Source organism: Frieseomelitta varia, unplaced genomic scaffold (genome assembly GCF_011392965.1).
Source record: "Frieseomelitta varia isolate USP_RPSP 00005682 unplaced genomic scaffold, Fvar_1.2 scaffold_236, whole genome shotgun sequence".
Lineage (NCBI taxonomy): Eukaryota > Metazoa > Arthropoda > Insecta > Hymenoptera > Apidae > Frieseomelitta > Frieseomelitta varia.
In genome coordinates, this window is record NW_025109964.1 from 105534 (window position 1) to 123439 (window position 17906).

At 41.5% G+C, this 17906-nt stretch overlaps 4 protein-coding genes across 6 annotated transcripts in view; all 4 read right to left on the reverse strand.

Annotated features, from left to right (window-relative positions):
• Positions 1–3199, reverse strand: part of LOC122527885 (max dimerization protein 1-like) — a 13310-nt gene extending 10111 nt beyond the window's left edge. Inside the window, exon 1 of the mRNA XM_043652463.1 lies at positions 2805–3199. Within this exon, the coding sequence (XP_043508398.1) occupies positions 2805–2859 (55 nt within the window). The 5' untranslated portion in view covers positions 2860–3199. The remainder of the gene's footprint in view (positions 1–2804) is intronic.
• A 223-nt stretch (positions 3200–3422) lies between these two features.
• LOC122527876 (hexokinase type 2) overlaps positions 3423–17906 on the reverse strand; it is a 54247-nt gene continuing 39763 nt past the window's right edge. Inside the window, exon 8 of the transcript XR_006306429.1 lies at positions 3423–3719. The gene's annotated coding sequence lies outside the window, so the exon portion shown is untranslated. The remainder of the gene's footprint in view (positions 3720–17906) is intronic.
• On the reverse strand, positions 7146–9040 carry LOC122527878 (DALR anticodon-binding domain-containing protein 3-like). Its single transcript, XM_043652448.1, has 5 exons — positions 8639–9040; positions 7926–8559; positions 7716–7849; positions 7459–7626; positions 7146–7368 (listed from the first exon to the last, which is right to left on the reverse strand). Exons 1-5 carry the CDS (start codon positions 8915–8917, stop codon positions 7249–7251), a joined length of 1335 nt encoding a protein of 444 aa, XP_043508383.1. The 5' UTR covers positions 8918–9040; the 3' UTR covers positions 7146–7248.
• On the reverse strand, positions 9132–16962 carry LOC122527873 (FHF complex subunit HOOK interacting protein 2A-like). Of its 3 annotated transcripts, none has more exons than XM_043652437.1 (6): positions 16347–16962; positions 11779–12843; positions 10945–11395; positions 10433–10796; positions 9561–10061; positions 9132–9476 (listed from the first exon to the last, which is right to left on the reverse strand). In XM_043652437.1, the coding sequence occupies exons 1-6, from the start codon at positions 16374–16376 to the stop codon at positions 9377–9379; spliced, it is 2511 nt and encodes an 836-aa protein (XP_043508372.1). In that variant the 5' UTR covers positions 16377–16962; the 3' UTR covers positions 9132–9376. The 3 variants fall into 3 exon arrangements, with proteins under 3 accessions (XP_043508372.1, XP_043508371.1, XP_043508370.1); XM_043652436.1 differs by lacking the exon at positions 16347–16962 and adding an exon at positions 13627–13923; XM_043652435.1 differs by lacking the exon at positions 16347–16962 and adding an exon at positions 12938–13021.

The following is a 17906-nucleotide window of genomic DNA, read 5'->3' on the forward strand; positions in this document are numbered from 1 at the left end:
TTTTTATAGAAACGACAGAAGAATCGGAAACGCGTCGCTGGGATCGTCAACGGAGCGATTCAGCGCGAATTCTGCCCGGAACGAGATCGAGAGAGAGGAGAGAGAGAATTCCTCTCCCGGAGCGGCAACAATTTAATTTGCCATTCGTTTCGTTCGACACGGGGCCGTAACTCCGCCGGCGAAATTTGTTAATATCGAGCGCGATATTAGCTTAACGCTCGTCGAATGCGTTGGAAATCACGGAAGCCGCTTAACGATAGCTCGGAGCGCGGCCTCGCAATCGAACGTCCGGAACGTTCGAAACGGGCGAGGTTACGAAAGAACGGACCCCGGTCCGTGCGAAACTGCGAGCAGCTACGAAATTAATCGACCGGTCAATTAATGGCCGGCGAGCAACCGACCAACTCGGTGAAGAACTTCGCCGCGGGCTTGCATCGCGATCAAAATGGGAATGCAGCTTGAAGCTCGGCTCGTTGCAGCTTGAAGCTTGTCGCGTGGAATTTCACCGTGGCCAGATCGATCGAACGATTTTAACTTTGGCGACGCTGTCTAATTAGAAGGTAATAACTTTAAAGGTACAGCGAAACTTGCATCGGGAAACTTGACTGAAACTTTGACTCTTGCCACGGGGATACAGTCACGAGGTATACAGAAAAACAGATGTCACTCGCGAGGCGTGCATACGTGTTTCGCGGTCATGGAAGCGGCCTTGAGCGGGCAATTAATTTTGGACAATCGCCGCGTCGTCCGCGAGCGATTTTCGGGGAAACCGTGCCAAATAGACCGATTAAAATAACGTAACAGCCTTATCTCGCGTACCCTCGAGCAATAATAGTTAATGCTCGATCGACGATCCACCCGTGATTTCCCCCCTTGTTCTTCTCTCTCACTTGACGAGACCGCGGCCAATAAACCGAAAGCTTTTTCTGGGGCTCGACTGCTGGTGTGCTGCCTTTACTCGTGAACGAACGTGCGCACACGAAAACGTCCCTCTCTTGTTCGCGTGATGCGAGCTTTAACCACGAGAGATCGATGCACGGCAACAGACGAGAGAGAGAGAGAGAGAGAGAGAGAGAAAGAGGGAGAGGAGGGAGAAACAAAGAAGCCGTTCTTTCGGAGTGTTCGCTCGAACGTGTGTATGAACGTGGCTATACGCGGTGTTCCGTGCATATGCACGTACGTACGTACATACGTACGTACGTGTACGTCACACGCGCTCCGTACCACACGGATCTTAAAAGAAACAGGAAAGAATTACGACACCGTAAATCTCGACCGGCTATTCGAAAGCGAAACGTAGCGTCGCGGAAAAATGCAACTCGACAGCCGTTTGTTGTGATCTGTGTATTTTGGTTATTTACGTCACGCGCGGCTTTCGCTCGGGGGAAAAACAGATTTGTAACGTTGGCAGCAGTTGGCTATTAGCGGCCCGGTGAATTTAAAAGAAACGGGCTGGAAAGAAGGGGAGAGAGAGGAATCTTGAGGTTTTGTTTTACGAATCTCGCGAGAATCAACGACAAACCGAAGTGCAAACTTGCGCCTAATGATGATGCGCTCTCGATTAAATGGACATCAATCGACGAACACTGATCTAGGAAACGTGACGATAACGAGATAGTTGCATAGTTGTTTTGACCCTCATCGAAGATTTAATTATAGATGCTTGTTTGCCACATTTGAGAGAGAAATGTTTCTGCATACACGCTCCGTCTCTCAAAATGTTCGAAACGTGAGAGATCGAGATATCAACTAGAGAAGTGGATAGAATTTTATTAAACAGACGGTCAGTTAATAAAAATGCAAGAGAAACGAGGAGGAAAGAGATAACGCGAGCAAACGCAGCATCGACTACGTCGCAGCGGTATTATAAGTGGAGTGATAAAATGAGATCATCGTTACCGCTTCTTCGCGCACTCTGACGCATACGTGTATACGTGACGGACGCGACCTACGTGTCACAATGATATGCACCCACACATCGCGAAAAAGCACAACGAACGCGTATGTATGTGTGTGTGTGTATGTATTATACATACACGTACATTTGCTGATGTGCTTGGTCGTCGGTTGGCCGAAAAACGAACGTGCACCGCGACACGGCTGCAGCGTGCGCTGCACGTTGCGTCACAGTGGCGTACACACCGGTGAAGGTCACGCGCTCCAAAACGCACAGTTACGGAACACAAAAAAAAAATCTAGTCTCGCTGCAGCGTGTCAGAGTCCGGTTTCGATATTGGAAAATTTATCTGTACTTATTAATAACATGTGTATTCCGTGCTACGACGTAAGCCACCGATGACTCTACACGCTGGCCCTCCTATACTTCCATTCCATTTCCAAACCGTTTGATATCAACTGTGAAAAGGAGGGAATACGAAAAATTCCGATGTCGGAAATAATTTTTGTAACCCATTTAACTTTTAAAACCCAGGTTTTCACACGTGGTTTGGATGGGAAAGAGCCGCACGTACAGTTAATAGGTGAAACAAAGAAGGTGATTTTCCGTCTAGGCTTCGATTCCAGAACGATGATCGCGATACCGATGAAAGAAAGGGCCACGAAGAATGAAGAAGCGGAGCTGAGGATAGGCGTAATAACAAAGGTCGCGTTCCGAGATCCGACGACGGTGCAACGCGCGTTCGTTGCCATGTGCCAATGACATGGCGCATACACGCGAGCCACATACAGGCACAACCGCGAATGAAACTTGCCGGCGTTCGCGAGGGAGAAAAGGGAAAAGCCACGCATATAGAAATACGTGTAGGCGTACGCGTGATACATATAGACGACAGGGCAGTACTCACCTCTTTCCCTTCGTTCAATATACTCGGCAGCCTGTAGTAGGGCAGCAATGCTCATATTTCCCCGATTTGGCGTAATTCTGGCGGCTTCGGTTCACTACCTCTTTCCCTGCAATCCCGGCACACACACCGACGATCACTGCCGCGCGCGCGCGCGACACACAACGCAATAAACGTTCAGAACGCACACGACGAGCACCAGCACCTCCTATACACCGCGCGGCCGATCTGTTATTATTGTGGTTGTTGGTGGTGGTGGCGTTGGTGTTGGTGTTGGTGTTGTTGTTGATGTTGATGTTGGCTGGCGCTGGTGTTGCTTCTCGAACTTTTCTTCCCGGCCGCCTGTTCAACCGCCGCTCCTTCTCCACCGCCTCTTCCACCACCGCCACCTCTTCCTCCTTTTCTCCGTCCGCGCGCCTCGCTGGCTGCGTTCGCTTAGATGCACGTAACACACACGCGCGCGCGCGCCACACTACTCGGAGGCTAGCCCGATTTCAAACGCGCACTAGATTCGCGGACGGCAAATCGATGGCCAGGCCTTTCCAACCGCGATACGCATCAAGAATCGTCTATTTTTCTTTTTTTTTCTTTTTTTTCCTTTTTGTTGCTGTCTTTTTTTCCTTCTCTATCACGGCATATATTCCGTCGGCTATTTCGCGATCCGTTTCCCTTCGTGGCTTTCTTTTCTCTCACCGTTCGACGACTTTCCGTTTGTATCTTGTCCGCGATCGTGTGTTCGTGTCCGTGTCCGTGTCCGTGTCCGTGTCCGCATATACGTCTCTGTATCTTACTTCCAATTTCACTTGTCCTTTTGCTCACAATGCCAGTTCTTTTCTATTTCTTTTTTTTTTTTCCTTTGGATGGTGTTTCACTTCAACTCGGTACCGCGTGTGTCTTTCCCTATCTTTCTCTCTCTCTCTCTCTTCTACCTGATTTCGTTGGTTCTCTTCTTTCTTCACCTCCGTTTCACAACAATCACTGCGATCACACCAAACCACGTGAAAATGGAGGAGAAAAACGAAGAGAAAGAGACAAAAGGGGGAGGAATGAACGACCGGCTAGGATGTACGCGAGGCAAGAGAATACGACGCACCGCTGCTCCACACTTCCATACGCGGGTCGCGTGCGAGCGAACCGACAGGCCGTGTTCCGCGGGTACGCGACAAAGACGTGAGAAACGGCGACGTGGGGGGAGGGGGGGGGGAGGGAGAACGGAGAGAGCGCGCGCGAGCGAACAAGCGCGAACAGTACAATTGGAAAGAAGCACGCTACAAAGAGTATGTATAGTCACTAGGTAAGTCGAAAGGATCGAGATTACGCGTGTCGCCGGTAATTTATCGCGGACGCAGGCGACCGAACGGCCCGACGACTGAGCGGACCAACGAATGCGAAAGAACCTGACCTCGATCGCCGGCCGTTTCGACTTGCGCGCGCTCGACCAACTATTATTTTTGGTCAGGAAATGAGTATCGGCGTGCCGCGTTACAGCGCGTATGTGCGTGCGACCACTTTACAAGTACCGGCTACTTGCTTCGTGCGCTGACCTTGAACGCGTAGATATTACCGAGATACATCGAGAGCTGCCTGGGAGAAGACGCGATATTTCGGACGTGTAACGCAAGCTGCATACATGTACGTGTGTGTATGTGTCGGCGGTGACCGAAACGAAGGAGCAAAAAAACACGATCGGCTACGCGTCGAAAACGGAGCGCCGAAAACGGAGCGTCGAAATGTGTTGTTGTTTTCGGGAGGAAATCGAGTTCGGTCGCGGACGATTCTATTCACTGTTTTTCTCGATCCACGCGCGTAACTCGGTCAACTTGGTCGCGAGGTCAACGATTCCCGTGAAACTCACGCAATACGCAGTTTGCGGTACGCAGACGGGCACACACCGCACGCACACACACACACACACACACACACACACACACACACACACACGCAAAAACCGAGTCGAGCGGTGTGCCAATAAAACCGCAATTTACTCGTCAGAGAAAACGTACGTTGTCACGCGCGAGACACACAAAAGGGGCAAATCTTCTAGACACTCGCATGATACGCGGCCGATCACGGTAATGCTCGTACTGGCTTCCCGTTCACGATGAGCACACAGAAAGGCGCTCCCTTGATTCCGTTCTCGGGCTGGATTGCAAGCGACTTTTCGTACACATGCACGTTACGTCGCGCAACATGCCTGTCGCACACGCGCGTCGATACGTGTATAGGTGCGTGTGTATGTGTATGTATGTTGTGTGTGATCGGTAATGAGTGTGGTTCCCATACAAGAAACAACGGCAACATGGTGGGTGCATACACACGTTCGCAGAAATTTGTGTGCGAATGTACGTCAACGCGAGTACGCGAGTAGGAGCGATATACGCAGTATACACGAAGCGGCCTGAGGATCACGCGAGTGTTGTACCGCATATCTGGCGATACACTAACGACACTCGTTTCTGACAACAGTCATTCCTAAACGTGAACGTGTGCTACCTGTCCGGCCTGTACTGTACACATGCACGTACATACACGAAACGCGTGCGTACGTACGTACGAAGCGACGTCGAGGGGATCGAATGTATTTCGACTCTATCGTCCACCTAGTGACATTTGGCACGCCGGGTACGTTCGCTCACACACGAAAGTAGATGCAGCTGAGCGACGATGGAAAGACAGACACTGTGTGTGGATCGGCACTGCCTAACACTACTTCTCTGCACAGGTTTTCGCGGGTACAGAGTGGGGGGGCTAGTCAAAGGACAAAGAAAAGAAGGCTCGAAACTGACCGACGGCGACGAGCCAACGAGCCCCCAACGACGACGGCGGCGGCGGCGACGACGACGACGACGACGACGACAAGCCGACGAGCGAGCGACAGCCTGATACCTCCGCACTTCGCGAGCACTCTCACGCATTTATCGATGTCAAACGTCTCTGCACCGTAGAAGCACCAGACGTCGTTTCTTACGATGCCGCTGATTGGCTGAGCGGTGCGCGAGTGCACTGCCTCGGCCAATCACCGTTGACAATACGACGCTGCCGTGCGGGCCGCCACCAGCACCGGTCGTGTCACGTGAATCTCATGCCCGAAAACAAAACAAACAGCTGGCTGTGTTCCTCACTTCGCTCTCTTACACGCTATCGTGCGTGTACTTTTCACGTGCGATATTCCTTCTGGTAGGTATTCCCATTTTCCGTTTACCAATACGCTGAAACTGACAAATTAGACGTGAGAAAGTAACGTGTCGATCAATTACTCGATGTCACCGAGATTGCATCGGAAATTAGCTTATAATAATAGGATCGATTTTTTAATCGTTTAAATTCCACTCCCTTCGATTCGTTGCAATCTATTCAATCCTATTATGAGAAAATTTATACGTTATGGAAGATAATTTAAATGCAGTAGCTCTCGGAACGTTGTTTAATCGTTCCTTGTGTTACGAAATTTAAGAAAAGTGCGTTTGAAAATTCGTATAATCGCGCCACCTTTTGCACTCTATTTGGCGTCGCCCGTAGTTTTTCAAACCGATACCTGTGAGTCTCTCGAGGTCAGTACAGCGTTCGATACCGTGTTTAAACGTAACGGTTCTGCGATATGATTTATTGAAGTTTGATCATTTTATACGTTATCGTAGTGATAAATGCATGTCATGGGAGAAAAAAATACCGTAATTTGCAGATTTCTTCGATTATCATCAAAGGTTAGAAAAATTTCTTCAAAGACACAGTTTGGTAAGTCAAGAAAATCCGCAATTTCTGTTTAAATTGTATTTAATTTAAAAAATAAAGAATTACATTTGAAAAAATACACACGTGTATTTACAGTTATATGTATTGTGATTGTTTTTACTATTTCACTCATCGTTATTTGAAAATGTAATTATTATTTTCGTTTGTTATGTTATAACGGAAAATTATTTTTGCTAGTTATCTTTTCACGTAATATATTTAAAATTAACACATTCACACGCGATAAAATATTGTCTGTAATGTAACTGATTCGGTAATTATTAAAAAATATCATTGAAATAAATATACGTATAATTATAAATATATAATACATATATGCAGATACACATCTACTTAGGTAATACAATAAGAATGATTTAACAAAGTCTAGTTTTATCATGTCTTTCAATAAATAATTGACTAATCTAATAAATCTTTAACTGATTAAAAAAGTAACAATAAATTTATAAAAATAATTATTATCTAGAATTGCACTATTCCTTCATTTTTTGTTATAAATGAAAAAACAAAACAAATTTAAATTAAACGACTTGAAAACTTGTAAAATAAAAATTAGAAAATTAAATCAACTTTGTTTAATTGATTCATTTATTTATTATTTTTTTTAATATACAATTATTTATTTTTTGTATCATTTTGTACATTAATTTGTCAAACGTATAATTTTGATAAAAAAAATTCTTCCATGATTAAATTACATGCGAGATACAGGGATAATGTCAAGGAAAGCAAGTGCATTTTGAAGCACAATTTGTAATGCATGTAGCATGTATAATCTGGCAATCATTGTTGGAACCAAATGGTCATATGCTTCCTATAGTGAGACAAGAATATATAAATAATAAATCATTATGCAATGAGGTTTTTAAGTCAATTATTAATACTGATTAAAAATAAAACTTACAGTTAAAATTCTAATTCTACGATAATAGATGCTAAATTTTTGACACAATTTGGACAAAAATATACAAATAACTTGTGGATTTGTTTGGAAGACAGCATTATGTTTTACACAATGGTTTATCATTTGTTGATATCCAATGATAAAGTTATATACAAGTTCCCATTCTTCCTAGAATTTATAAATAGTTGTTAAGTTATTGTCTATTTTCTTTTGTTAATTGAAAATACTGAAAATTTAGTGTTATTTAAATAAAATACCTCTTGGTTTAACAAAGAAAAATCTGTATCGTTGACACATGGTAAATCAGGATATTCTCCTTTTAATCTTTTATCATTGTACTTTTCAATAATGGATGTTATTCTTGCTGCATTATATAATATAAAACACGCACCTAAAAACTAACAATAGTAGAAACTGTCTTTTTGCAAGTTCTAAAAAATTCATGCAAAATTCTGAATTGAAAAAACCTTTTGTGTTTGTAGTATTTTTATCAGTTGCAATGTTGGATCCAATAAAAACAGGACGACTTGGTTTTACAGATAATAATTCAAATGTCACTATTGCTTTTGCAAGATTCTCGACGAAATATTCTTCCATTTCTGCATTAAATTTTTGTGCTTCGAAATATTTATGTTCTTTTAATGCTTTCAATTCTTTAATTTTGTTGTTAACATACTGTTCGTACGTTAATTCTGTCTCTTTACACTTTGTTTCTGTATTTTTCACAACACCACATACACACTTCTCATAATTTTCTTCTAAATTTCCCTGCGACTTAGAAGTAAATACAAATTTGTAATCAGAGTGCTTCTCTGATATTTCACAGCCATGAAGGGTCAAAATCTTTTCAGTGACACGTTGTATTAGGTGTAATCTTCTAGTTGTGAGTTCTGATTCCTTATCTTGAAGTGATTTGAAAGCAAAAATCTTGTTGGTTGAGAAAGTTTTCCCAAAGTTATTCTTAGATGTTATGACTGCCTTAATTGAGTTCTCTATAAGAGGAGTACGTTGTAAAAACAAACAGACTCTTTCCTTCTCTAAAAAATATTTATGTAATTTTATAGGCCAATTACTACTCGATGATACTAGCAACTGTAAAACCTGCAAAACAAAAATCAATATCCATTATGTTTAGAATTAGGTTATGTTTCTTTCCTTTACATTTTCTATTATATTTTACCTGGTTTGCTGCAATATTCGCATCAGCCTTATCCGTTTCACCATTTCGAACATACAGGAAATGTTGTAAAATTGTTGTACACTTTTCATCACATTTGTCTGTGTCTTTCAACAAGTTCTTCCATACTTTAAGGCTAGGTAAAAAATACAATTCACCATTTATTGCCAAATTTTCATTATTCAACTTAACAACTGAAGTACTTTTGCAAGTATTATCACTTAAATATGATGTTATATTATTTATAAGTAATTGCATACAAATGGCTGATGTGTTTTCCATTTGTAAACTAGTACACGTGTCATGTCACTTATTTCAATATGAAGTAGCTTTAATAACTTACTCTGATATGAATCATATGACTTTGAAACTAGTTGCACTTATGAAAATTATATTCCAGTTTAAATATCTTTTTATAATTACTACAGGAGTAATTCAAGTTGTTGAGATTACAAATTATAGAAAATTTCTGTATATAAAATGATCAAATCAGAAATGGTTTTTCAGTAGTTTCTTTATTAGAGTCACAAGTTAAATTGTGCAAATAAGTGATTGTAAATATTAACATTAATATAATAATCGCTATACTTAAGGTATACGTATATCTTACAAATTCATCACAAAAAACAATTTTCTATTTAAGCGTATCTAGACTGACTGATCGATCATTAAGTAAATTTACTCGGCCATAGTACTGTAATTAAATCCTATAATTTACATCGCTTTCTTTGATATTAATTATCACATAGAATGGTGGTATTTCACGTATGCTATCGCAGCCAGTTCCTTGCAGAATTCTTCCGTCACGATCACACTTTCGAACAGAATATTCTCCTTTTCCCTGAAAATTACGAAATGTAATTTAATCTTCTAAAATCACTAAACAACGAACGATGCAATTCCTTCCAATTCTTCGCACATTTACCCTTCGTGGGAACAATCTTCTAGTAATCGTTCTCGCGTCTCCTTCAGCATTTGTTTATGATCCGGCGTCTTTGGTACCTCGTTCACCAACTGTTTGACAACCTTTTGCAAACAGGTGAACAAATTCTTCGTGCCGGGCGCTAACGGTAACAACGGGTTTAGTAAAAATTCATGCAGGTACGGATGAGGCAAGAGCGCGAGCCTCGAGATCACCACCGTCAGTTGTAGGTTGACCTCGTACTTTTGTCTTGGTATATTCGTCACTTTCTCAAAAAGCATCGTCATAAACGGCCCCATGTAAAATCTTACGGAACAATGGTCCGCTTCCGGCCTGGAATCGGAACTTGCAGAATCGTCTATAGTTACCGCCTCTAACGGCCACGCCATTAACGAGCAGTCTGTCAGCACAGTGGAATACTGTCGTTCTAAGTCAGCCATGTACCGCTCGTAATTGTTCACATCCGTGTCCGTTTGTAGATAACGAGGAATCAGGGACAGGAAACTGAAACGGAGGTCGATATTACGTTAAAAATTCCACGGCACACCGTTTCAATTACATGTGCAAATATCGTTATGTGAAAAAAAAAGTCTTCAGAACGTTCAAAGGTCTTTAGCACATACAATGAAAAAAACTTTGTCAACATAGTCACTCGGTAACTTACTGAAGCGATTGATTGACATTCATTGTTGACGTTCAAAGTATTTTTTTTTTTTTCATTCCATGTCACATTTGTCAAGTACTATAAGCACGTACGTATACGATTGAATCACTTTGTTCGAATGACAGCGAATGTTTTTGTTGTAAAATTTCTTTCTCGACAGAAGCGTTTCTTTTTGTACGTGTAATAGTGCGACTTTTTGTTAATTCCTTACCAATTTACAATTCTATGAATATTACTAGGTGCTAATGTTCGACTGTGGCTTTGCTCGTAGGAGAGATCTAGCGAACCCTTCTTCTCCCTCTCTCTCTCATCCTCCTCATCGCTCCAAGATGCAATTGCACTATCTGCTGCGGTGTTATCGTAATACCCTCGCGTCGATAAGTATACCAGCACGAGACAATGCAGTATGTGTTCGTTTCGTTTCTCTATCATCTCCTCGAATAGTTTTAACGTTTCTAGCGTTAAATCCTCGCTGTCCGTAAAACAATTATCTATCAGCCTATGTAGTACAGGTGACGTCCACACGTTTGGTATCTCTGGGCCTCTGTCTTGGCCCACCAGCCAATAACTTATTTCTGAAAAAAAAATCATCGATGTATCAGCGTAGAAAAAGAGTAACTTTCACTAATATTAATTTACAAGAAACAAAGAAAGGGTTGCATTAATTCTAATAATTACATTGAAACAATTACGTTTTACAATTATATACAATTATATACAAACCTATACATAAGGCATTAGATGTTAGTTCCTTCAAGCATTTAGTAACCAATGCAGTAATAAGAACAACATGATGTTCAGCCAGTGCTGGTGTCACGATCTTTTCTAAAAAGTTCACTCTAATGCTTTTCGCCAGCGCGTCCGCCACGTCCGGATGTGCTTCCCTTATCAGTTGATTGCAGTAATCGAACCACATGAAAAACGCGGCGACCTGTCTGCATCCAGAAAACTTCTTCTCCTTTGTCCACGCTGGCGAATCTAAACCCCAAGTGACGTCCACGCCGTCGATCTCTGCTGGATCGACGTGCGCTGGAATGGCGTTGAACAGGTTCTCTAATCTATTCGATATCAGGATTGCTAAGTCGCTGTTTGCTACCATTTGAGCGAACGATGAATCGTCCAGTGATGCAAGGACCATTATCCCCTCGCAGGCTCTTATCCTCACAGTATTATCCTGAAAAAGGGACCGTTTTTCGTCTGTAAATTTTTCTTTGCACTTTAGAACTTAAAATAATCTTCAATGTGGAATATTTTATTATGGTAATATCATGTTGGTGGAATACTTGATTGATAATTTTTATTAGTATTGAATTTAATGCAGAATTTCAGTAACAAAGTGATATAAAAAGTTGTTATGATTTTAATAAACAGTAGTTTTAATTAAACAGTATTAATTAGCAATTTAAAGAATTAATATTTCTTCAAACTTCTCATATATATATAAGAGTTTCAAGTTTTTTTTTTCATTTAAGAGATCCAATAAATTCTCAGTATTTTAAACGAGGATATCAACCGACGATTCCAGTTTAGGTGAAAGTATTAAAATCCGTGGCTTACCGCGGTATTTATGTAACTCAACAAGGCATCTAATAGAAGGCATTTCGATTTCTGTGGCGTTTCCGGTCTCAGAAGGCTCTGATCCCCTTCTGCGCAATTAGAGTCCTCGTAAGCAGTTCCATACTCAACGTCCAATCGCAGATCCTGAAGATTCTGCAAATGTGTGTCTATCTCGTTCATCAGAGCGACATCCTCGCCCTTCTGCGAGACGTCATAGTCCTGAGAGTCGGAAGATGACGCGGCGACAACCGAACTCTCATCGGATATCGGTTTTTGGATTATCGGACTAGAGGACTGCGAGGCGTTCTCCACGTCTCTGGAAGATATCGATCCGTTCGATTGGCTAGATGATCCTCTCGTCGTTTCAGTCTTACTAGATGGCCTGTTAGATTCCGCAAATCTAAGTCTCCTGTCATTTTCCGAGCTGAACAAGTTGGGATTGATCAACGTGACCGCTCGGGTGTCCAACGGTTCGAACAACGGATTAAAGTTGTTTCTTCGTCTGGCTGGGATGTAGGTGACCTTCTCCACTTCCATCCTTTCGGAACTCCTTCCGGAGGCGGAGGCGTTGTGCCTCTGAACGGTCGGCGCGTCGTTTATGATGTTGGTCACGTGGGGATACTTACAAACTAGGAAGCAAATCGTAAGGAGGAACTGAACCTCCTCAGCTTCCATCGGCGACGGTGGGCTCCCATTGCAGAGACCGATCAGTCGCTGCACCGGCCCATAAATTGACGTGTGATGCAACAAAGGGTACTTGGATCTTCCTAATAACTTTCTCAGAAACGACAAACAGATGGTTCTCATCCCGGGTGGGGTTTCCGCGCTGGCGAGCGTGGCCAGCAGGTCCAGTAGTTTGTGCTGCAACAGGTACTCGAGACACGGCCCTGGCTCCGTCTCATCCTTCTCCTCATCCAGCAATATCTCCAGCAATCTGTCCAAATGCCGTGGTATGCCCGTCGTTTGTATGGGCACCTTGCAATCCGTCAGATGGTTCACATAAAAGTTCATAAGCTGTTTCCAATGATAGGTGAAGTCTTGCAGCGGCGTGGCAGGCGGTGCTATCTGCAAACGATAAAAACTCGTGAGTGTCGTTTCCTATCGTGGCGGTGAAAACGCAACGTGATAATCGGAACGTCGACTGGCGCGATCGTGTTACATCGTTCGTCTCGTCGTTGAGGAAAAACAGGTAGGACACAAAACACGGCAGGTTATTAAACGTGCACATGCTAATGAGCCACGGCTGGTCTCGTATGCAGATGTAACTTGAAATAATTACATAAGTCGCTAAATATAACGGCGTACATGTTCGGAACGATCAGAGGACGTCCCTCTCGATGTGTCGAGATCGTGATGGGCAGGTTTCGCGCGGGGCCGGCATTGCCGCTACGCCGTTGCGTTTATTTGGATCTTTTTCACGGGCGCCAAACGGGCGCGATTTAAAAATCGATCTGTGCGCGCACAACATACGGGAAGAAAAAATCCACAGGAGTGGACAGTGCGGCGTATCGACCATGGTCAAAAGGCACGGCATGCAGCAAATCGATATACCTACGAAGAACGTAAATAAATACAATGGCACGTGTGATGGAATGCGACAGTCGAAGACGTTTGAAGAAACACCGTTGTTTCTGCAAATAGTACCACCGATGTATGAATACAGCCTAAAAACGTCTTTTGCTCTACGTTAATTATGCTCTACGAATAAAAACGTGCGTGTTTTTCTTTTCTTTTTTTTTTTTTCTCTTTCTTTTTTGGTCGAACAAATAGCGAACGTGGTACGCAGTCGCGTTGATCGGGAAGAGAACCAACGACGAAACGGCGGAATTTATCGGGGTTATCACTTACCACGTCAATGGCATTCTTCAGCGCGATTTGAATACCACTAATCATTTTCATGCACCGTCCGATCTTACTACACGATTATTTCACGCTATGCACGCGCCTCCTGCCCGTTTCTCGCGTGATATTCACCCACTTCTGCATAATTTCTCATTGTTCGCTCTCGTATCGCCGTGCAATCGCTCACTGTCGCTGCGGCAGCGAAACTTTGCGGCTTTGACGTGTTTTGTTTCCTGTCTGCTGCCACCAGGTGGTAGGTCGGTGTTATCGTTATGACGTCGGCACGACGATCGAAAGGAGAGACGTGCTTTCGTTTCAATTAGCCTCGTCAAAGAGTAGGTTTCTTTCAAGGAAAAGTAGGAATGTGTTTTAAATATACGTGGAATTTCTCATCGGAAGAGTAATAAATTTGCAAATATAAACACGGTTCGTTCGCCCTCTGGCGGCGTGCAAGGAAGATACTATCGATACAGGAACTACGTTTTGATTAGGCTTGTTCAAGGTTGAGAAATTATCAGATGCAAATCTAGCAATTTGAAACGAATGAATATTTTAATTTTTTGTACTCTGAATACTTTAATATTCCTGTTCAGGTTATTTATACGAGTCCAGACTAATGTTAAATATGATTGAAGTTAAATGTAGAAACGTTTAACGAAATTTCTTGTTTTCTTATCACCGGTATTTTTCCTATTCGATCATTTTTGCAGTACAATCCAAATCGGTCGATCACTGATAAGAAACTTGTCTACACGCTGCAATAGAGCTATTACGAATATATATACATTTATCAGAATCAAAGATTCTGATAAATTCAAGAGATATATCAATCTTTTCATATTCTAATTTTAAGAAACGTAAAATTATCTTTGTCCCCAATTTGTATTTTCTTTTCTTTCCTTTTTTTCTTATCAATGCAAATAGTATATCTTTTCAACAGGAACTTTATCTTTATTGTAACCCCTCCCACTCGCAAGTGAAACTACTTACTACACTATTTCTTTAGGACTAGAAATTCTATCTTATCGGTACATCAAGCTATTAGATATGTATAAACGTAACGAAACTTGAATATCTAAATAATATTTATTAAGTACATAAATTAAATATATATATATTAGAAACATCGATCGAGCCCCAAAATATATATATTCTCAATGTACAAACGCGGTATAATAATGGCACATCGATCGTGAGCAACAGGATTTACGATGACTTTTATTTTGCACCTTCAACGTGTACACATTTCAACAACATTAACCAGTGCGTAAATATAAAAAAATGTCACGACGCTCTGAAAAGCGGTTCAGGCTCCGCCGATGTGTTCGATTCGCTGTCTTTGACGATATTTCACAGCGCTATCCGCTCCTTCGAAACGAATTGATTTAATTATTGATCGAGGAAAACAACGTGTCTCCTACTAAATACTCTAATAGATATCTCATCGAACGATTTAGCATCTATTTGTGATTCAAATCGATTAATAGCACGGACATCGCGTCTTTCGGAGCCGTTAATTTTCCTTACGCAACCTCTTACGAATATAGTAATTCGATGCTCGACTAAAAAGGAATTATTCGCGTTGTAGGAATCTCTGTCTCTGTGCGACCATACTCGTACTTTGTCATTCTTTTTTCACTGTCACGTTAATTCTTTTTTGGACGCGTGACGCGTGACGCAATGTCGTTCAAATTTCGCAACAGTGAACGCTTTATGTCTACCATTTAACAACGAAGACTTAAACGGCGAAATTTTACTTGCTCGACTTATTTTTACATTACAGAGTAATTTCAGAGTGGTTGTCCGATATTTCAAAAATTTCTAGTCTCTAGCATATAATAATCTTTGATATTTTAATTTCTAATATCAATTTCAATAATTTTCAATAGTTGTAGTCCAATTTCCTAACTTTCTAATAATTTCGAATATCAATTTTAATAATTAGAATTCAGTTTCTGGGTTTCTGTAGTATCAAAGTAATTTCTAATGCCAATTTCAATGAGTATAATCTAGTCGGAATTGGGACATTTAAAATTCAGGATTGTACAAATCCAAAAATTTGTCTTAATATATCCTAATTATTTACCGTCTTTTGTAAAATGAGTTAATAAAAAAAGAAATCGTACAATTTCATTCCTAAGTTAATGTTACAAATTTTTTAGCAAGCGGTGTACACCTCGCTGAAAAGTCTCAGGATAAGTATCACATTCATATAAAAACTGGAAAAATGAAATGATAGTTTGTAAAGTTAATGTGTCAACAACTGCGTTATAAAACGCGTGCAATTGAGAAAATTTTATTACCTCGCGTAAACGTTGAATATTAGAAATAAAAAGCGTCCTGAGGCTCTTGAACAGAAGTACAGATCTAAGCAAGTTTCTGATAGATAGACCGCGGACGCTTGTGCATTTATAGGAAATTCGAATCACACATAATATGTACACACTGCTTTTTACAATATTTCGTACATAAAACAACCGTTCTGCCGTTCTACTGTTTCAATGATACTCTCTGGGTAGGTCCACAGTCTGTTAGTAACTTGAAAACTACGAGATCGCACAGCATCACTGACAAAATCACAACGAAATCGCGTCGCCGGTCATCACGGGTGCCCCACGATAATTAAAATATGCCACGACGCTTTTCTTCACGCCCGGCGTCGACGTTAAAAATCGAACGTGGGTCCGCGTGATCGCGCTAACTATACTCGCGGCAGAGCTACTCACCACCTTCAGTCTCAATAGTCGTCGCAGCATCGGTGACCAGAGACTAGCGAGTGATCGGAGAAACGAAGGAGTTTGATACAGTTCGATTGGAGGAAACTCGAAACGAAACAGAGAGAGAATCCTCCTCTCTCAGGTGAAACGACAACGAAGGAATCCTCTTTTCCTCTTTCCTCCGTCTCTCGGCCGACAGATCGATTTCACCATCCAGGCGATTTTTATCACGTCGCGTGGTTCTTATCGCAGCGACGACGAAAATAAGTACATGTACAGCAACGACGCTGTCTCTAGTCGCGTCGACGACCACTCGATGACGTTCCTGCCTCTCCTGGCTGAAGTTTTCGACCGACACGTTTCTTCCCGCCACCATGTTTCGTAATACAAGAACACAGGTCGAATGACGATCGAAAACTCCGACGCGAGACACTTGGCCGCGCTTTCGAGTCGCGCGCGAGGCGGCAGGAGGAAATACTTTGGAGCAAAGATAGAGGAGCGATAGTTCTTCCTTCTCGATCACGTTCGCGTCGATAGACACGAGATTACAAATCTTTATTTTCATTTTCGTACAGTACTCGGCTGAATGATTTTCTTTTGTTTGTTTTCGTGATTAAATGCGAATTTTTTTTTTTTTTTTTTGTAAATTAAAATCTTTGAAAATATCCAGCTATTGTTTCATTTAATTATATAGATATCTATAATTAATCGAATCATTATATTGATATTATATAGATAAGGGGTATCAGTATCATTTGATGTAATAGAATTTGTTTGTCCGGAGGATAAAGTAATCAGATAGCTCTGACAACAAAAGTTCATCTACTAATTATCTCCTCCACTTGCTTTCATTAGTTTTAATAATAGTAGTTGACGTGGTGTACATAATTCGGTTCAGCTGTTCCTTCTTTAACATGTATGCAATTTATATTGACACGAACAAATGATCGTGCATGTAGTGTGTAGGAGAAAAACGATGCAAGTGCATTTTCCTCAGAAGCTAGAACCATTAAGACGTATTAATTTAGAGAATTTTCTTATGAATTTCCCTTTGAATAAAAGCTCAGTTGTGACTAATTAAACGTACATTGACTCATTAAGAACGTTGCAACATTTGCAATCCCTCTTAATCAATTTCTATCGTCAAATTTTATTTTTTAATATCGTAGTTACGAAAGAAAAGGATTCGCCTAATATTTTTTTGTCGTCGCGTCTTTATGATATCGATGAACGATCCTCGATGAGGCAGACCTCGCTTTTTATAAGAATGATGCCATGATACGCTATAAATACAAAGCGTATAGAAAAGAATTTGAGTATTGAGTAACGTTCGTAATGATATATTGTAAATTATTCTGACTCAAAGAGGTCGCCAGATAGCGATGTCGAGCGACGCTCTCTTCAGAAATGTAAATTATATATCGCGTGAAGTTGATGATGGATGGCAAGATGATCGAAAGTGAAAGAAAGTACTGGAGAAGTGGGAGTCCAAGTATCTTGTTTTTATTACAACTCCGCGACAACAAAACGATAGTAAAGCTAACCGTCTAAATTTTCTCTGGAAACGGC